The following is a 5392-nucleotide window of genomic DNA, read 5'->3' as shown; positions in this document are numbered from 1 at the left end:
GAGTATCTTGCACTGAAGGTGTTTGATGATTTACAGCCGTATTTTCCTCATTTTTTTTCCCTTTCTTTCTTAATTTTTCTTTTCTGGTTTACGCTTCCGCTTCAAATTGCTAGTAAGATTCTCAATTTTATCTTCAAATTCTCCTGTATGTTTGTTTCTTGATTTTTCTTTACATTCATTTAGATTTCTTTTGTTGTTTTCGTATAATCTTTTTTTTTTTCTCTTCTTTCTTTGTTCTTCTTCCACCGATATTCTCCCTCAATTTCTACCTCTTCTTGAACAATTATGTCTACTGACACAACAAACAATAGTACTTCTCATAATCATAATGCTAGAATTCTTGATCTCACTGCTGATCCTAGCACAGTTTTTTATATTCATCCTTCAGATACAACTGCACAATCTTTTGTCTCTGAAAAATTCGAAGGTGAAAATTTCATCAACTGGAAATCTTCTATGATCATAGGTCTCTCCACTAAAAATAAAATGTGTTTTGTGGATGGCTCTCAACCTCAGCCATCACCAACTGATCCAACATATCAGGCATGGATCAGATGTAATGATATAGTCAGAGGTTGGATTCTGAAATCTTTAGGTCCAGTTATAGCCAAGAGTGTTTTCTTCTTCAAGACAGCTAAAGAAATGTGGCAAAATATGGAAGAAAGATATGGACAAACTAGTTCAACACAACTATTTGCTATTCAAGAAGAGATAGCCACAATATAGCAGGAAAATGACGATGTAGCTGAATTTTTTGCTAAGATCAAAGTTCTTTGGGATGATTTAGATGAGGTTTGTCCTTTGCCAACTTGTGAATGTAACAGATGTGCTTGCAACCTAACATCCAAGTTCTTGACAATCCTGCAAGATCAACGACTCATGCAATTTCTTATGAAGTTAAGGGAGGAATACAGGCAAACTAGAAGCAATATTATTATGATGCATCCCTTGCCTAATATCACACAAGCCTAGAAGATCATATTACAGGAGCAACATCATAAGAAGATTAGTAACATCAAACACAATACTGAGCCTATGGCATTTGCTGCTGACCGCAAAAGATCCTATGAAAATCAATCTTACAGACCATATCAAAGCAGAGGTGGTTATACCACCAATAGAGGACGCTTCACACAATCACGCGGAGGAGTTAAAAGAAATTCTACACTATATTGTGATCATTGTAACTATACCGGTCATACTATTGACAGGTGCTATAAGCTCCATGGATATCCTAAGGATTCTAAGTCTATTTCTCAGACGAAGTTTGCACATTGTGCACAAACTGACGAACAAGAACAGCCTTGTACTGCTTTCACTACTGCTGATGTGGTGCATGCTAGCTTCACTAAAGAGCAATATTCTCAGCTTCTGACTCTTATAGACAAGCAGAAATCTGAAGACTCTCACAAGCAAATTCTTACTGAAAATACCTCACACAGTGCATTCTTTGCAGGTAAACTTTGTCTTCACTCACATCATGCTAGAAGTTCGATATTTGATAGTGGAGCTACTGATCACTTCTGTTATGATTTACACATGTTCTCTACATACAAGTTGATTGAGAATAAGGAAAATTTCATTACTATTCCTAATGGTAATAGGGTTCAAGTTACTCATATTGGTACTGTTAAATTAAATGCTGCAATAGAACTTCAAGATGTCCTGTATGTACCAGATTTTCTCTTCAATTTGATCTCTGTGCACAAACTTTGTCGAGATATGAAATGTGAAGTCACTTTTAATAATCATAATTGTTTTTTACAGGGGCCTACCCTTCCCAAGAAGATAGTTCCTGGTAACCTGAGGTCAGGTCTTTACTATGTTCATGACGACTTCTCAAGAGGTCAACAACAGCCAATTTCACCACTTTATTCTGCCAATATAGCTTCTGCTCCTTTAAGCACTTCCTCAGACCAAGCTAAACTCTGGCATTTGAGGCTTGGACATCTACCTTTTTCTAAGCTTTCTTATGTTGTTCCTATTTTTCAGAATAAACAAAAATGTACAGATTTCATATGTCAGATATGTCCTCAGTCTAAGCAATGTAGACAGACCTTTCCCGTTAGTGAAATAAAGAGTACTAAGCCATTTCATCTTCTACATATTGATGTGTGGGGCCCTTATAGGCATGTAACTCCAAGCGGATGTAATCTTTTCATTACAATAGTCGATGATTTTACGAGATATACTTGGGTGCATTTACTTAAGTATAAATCTGATTCTGTCCATGTTATTACAAAATTACTAGCTTACATTGAAAACCAATTCTCCTCTTCCGTCCACATTATACGGACAGACAATGCAAAAGAGTTGTGTGAAGGTCCTATTAAAGATTTATATTACAGAAAAGGAATCACTCATCAAACCAGCTGTAGTGATACCCCACAATAGAATGGTGTAGTAGAAAGGAAGCATAGACATTTGTTGGAGACTGCTAGGGCTCTTTTCTTTCAAGCTAATCTGCCTATTACATATTGGGGTGAATCCTTGCTTTGTGCTACATATCTCATCAATAGAATGCCCTTATCTGTACTCAAAAATAAATCTCCATATGAATTATTGCACCAATCCCCACCTGTTCTTGATCACATTAGAACTTTTGGCTGTTTGTGTTATGTTTCTACTTCCAAAGTTCACAGATCAAAATTTGATCCTAGGTCTGATGCTTGTGTCTTCATTGGTTATCCTCTTACCCAAAAAGGTTATAAAGTATTAAATCTCAAAAATCAGAAAACTTATGTTAGTAGAGATGTTGTCTTTCACGAAAGACATTTTCCTTATCACTATAATCAGTCTAAGTCATCATCTTCTACCAAGCCTTTTCAATTCTTTCTTCCTGCTGAAACAACCTCCTACACCTTTTTTGATCCTTTCTCAGATGCATACATTCAATATTCCTCTCCTATTTCTTCTAATCTGCCATCTCATCCTCCTTCTCTTTCACAAGATCATACTCATTCTGATTGTACCTCACCAAATAATTTGCAACTTGTAGATTGTTATGTTTCTATTCCTACCAGAACCTCTACAAGAGTCTCTCATCCTCCTTCTTACCTACAAGATTATGTATGTTCCACTGTCACTTATGCACCCACCACTCAACATTGGTGTAATCTGATTAAATTTGATGCTATACCTGAAGAAAGAAAATCTATAATTCATGCTAATTCTGCCTTTATTGAACCCACAACATATAAACAAGCCTCACAGAATAATAGGTGGGTAACAGCTATGGATAATGAACTGGCAGCTCTCACAACCAATAATACTTGGGTTCTGGTGGATCTTCCCCCTGGTAAAAAGCCCATAGGGTGCAAATGGGTTTATAAAATAAAGCTGAAAGCAGATGGTACTGTAGAAAGGTTTTAAGGCACGATTGGTTGCAAGGGGTTATACTCAAAAACATGGGGTGGACTATGATGAAACATTTTCTCCTGTTGTTAAAATGTCCACAATCAGAAGCATCATTGCTGTTGCTGTTCTAAAAGGTTGGCATCTCTATCAACTTGATGTTAACAATGCCTTCTTGCATGGTGATCTTCATGAGGAAGTATACATGAAACTTCCACCGGGTGTTTTCAATCCGAACAATAAAGTTTGTAGACTACAGAAATCCCTATATGGTTTAAAACAAGCATCAAGGCAATGGTTTGCTAAACTCCAACATGAATTAATTCTCCAAGGCTTCAAGCAATCAAAAAATGATTATTCTTTGTTCATAAAAAACAAGGACTCCTTTATAACTGTTGTAGCTGTCTACGTTGATGATATTATTGTCACAGGTAATGATAACTCAGTCATTCTTCATCTCAAGCATCATCTTCATGAGGTTTTTAGTATCAAAGATTTAGGGAGGTTGAATTACTTCCTTGGTCTGGAGGTTTCTTACGTCCCTGAAGGAATCATTCTAACACAGAGTAAATATACGAGAGAACTTCTTCAAGCAAGTGGGTTGCATAGTTACAAATCTGCTGTCACTCCTCTGCCACAGAACTTAAAACTTAGCTCATCAGAAGGCACTCTTCTTTCTGACCCTCTATACTATAGAAGCATGGTTGGTAAATTGAATTTTCTAACCAATACCAGACCTGACTTGGCCTACTCAGTCCAGCACTTAAGTCAGTTTATGCAAGAGCCTAGAGATACTCACCTTCAGGCCCTTCAGCATACTATCTGTTATGTGGCTCATACAGCAGGACAAGGCATTCTCATGAGTGGAACTGACAGGCTAATATTGCAAGCCTTTTCTGATTCAGATTGGGCAGCCTGCCCTGATTCAAGAAAATCAATCTCTGGTTATGTATTAAAACTTGGTAACTCTCCCATCTCTTGGAAATCCAAGAAACAAGCTACAGTTTCAAGATCTTCATCCGAGGCTGAATACAAAGCAATGGCTAATGCTGCCTCCGAAGTCACATGGATGGTTAGACTACTTACTGACCTTGGTTTGCCCAACTTACAACCAGTGACACTTCATTGTGATAACCAGTCTGCCATTTACATTGCAAAAAATCCTGTCTTTCATGAACGCACAAAACACATTGCTATCGACTGCCATTTCACCAGAGAAAAGGTCCTTGAAGGACTAATACAATTGACATATCTCCCTACTTCTTCACAGATTGCTGATGTGTTCACCAAAATACTACCCTCACATCAGTTCAACTATTTATTGTCCAATCTTGGCATGTTATCCCAGCCACGATTGAGGGGGGGGGGGGGGGGGGGGGGGTGTTGAGCTTACTACTACTGGTAATGCTCCCAACAGTATCTCCAGCTCATGACAACTAGCAATTCCAGCACATGCTCTATAAGAAAGTTGGTTGGAGTCCTAAATTCTGAGATAATAGAATTGGGTTTAATATTTCAGCTTTAGATTGTTTTTACTCTTCTTGTATATAAACATGCAATTGTATCCTTTCACTGACATAATAAGAAAATAACACATATCTTCTTTCTTTTTCTCTTCTTTCTTCTACATATTTCTGAAATATTTTGTTTTGATTATCTTTGTTTGTCCTCCTTCCAAGCTTCGTTAATGGCTGCATTCAACCACTGCATATTTTATCATGGTATCAGAAGCCGTAAAGGTGCTCGATCCATTGGAGTATCTTGCACTGAAGGTGTTTGATGATTTACAGCCGTATTTTCCTCATTTTTTTTCCCTTTCTTTCTTAATTTTTCTTTTCTGGTTTACGCTTCCGCTTCAAATTGCTAGTAAGATTCTCAATTTTATCTTCAAATTCTCCTGTATGTTTGTTTCTTGATTTTTCTTTACATTCATTTAGATTTCTTTTGTTGTTTTCGTATAATCTTTTTTTTTTCTCTTCTTTCTTTGTTCTTCTTCCACCGATATTCTCCCTCAATTTCTACCTCTTCTTGAACAATT

The 5392-nt window shown here is 37.0% G+C and overlaps 1 protein-coding gene across 1 annotated transcript; it reads left to right on the top strand.

Moving 5' to 3' along the window:
- Positions 1-285: 285 nt before the first annotated feature.
- LOC130808245 (uncharacterized) lies at positions 286-726 on the top strand. The gene has a single exon (XM_057673727.1). It carries the CDS (start codon positions 286-288, stop codon positions 724-726), a length of 441 nt encoding a protein of 146 aa, XP_057529710.1.
- Positions 727-5392: the final 4666 nt, after the last annotated feature.

This window comes from Amaranthus tricolor, chromosome 3 (assembly GCF_026212465.1).
Source record: "Amaranthus tricolor cultivar Red isolate AtriRed21 chromosome 3, ASM2621246v1, whole genome shotgun sequence".
In the NCBI taxonomy this organism is placed as follows: Eukaryota; Viridiplantae; Streptophyta; class Magnoliopsida; order Caryophyllales; family Amaranthaceae; genus Amaranthus; species Amaranthus tricolor.
This window is presented reverse-complemented; position numbering and strand designations above follow the sequence as displayed.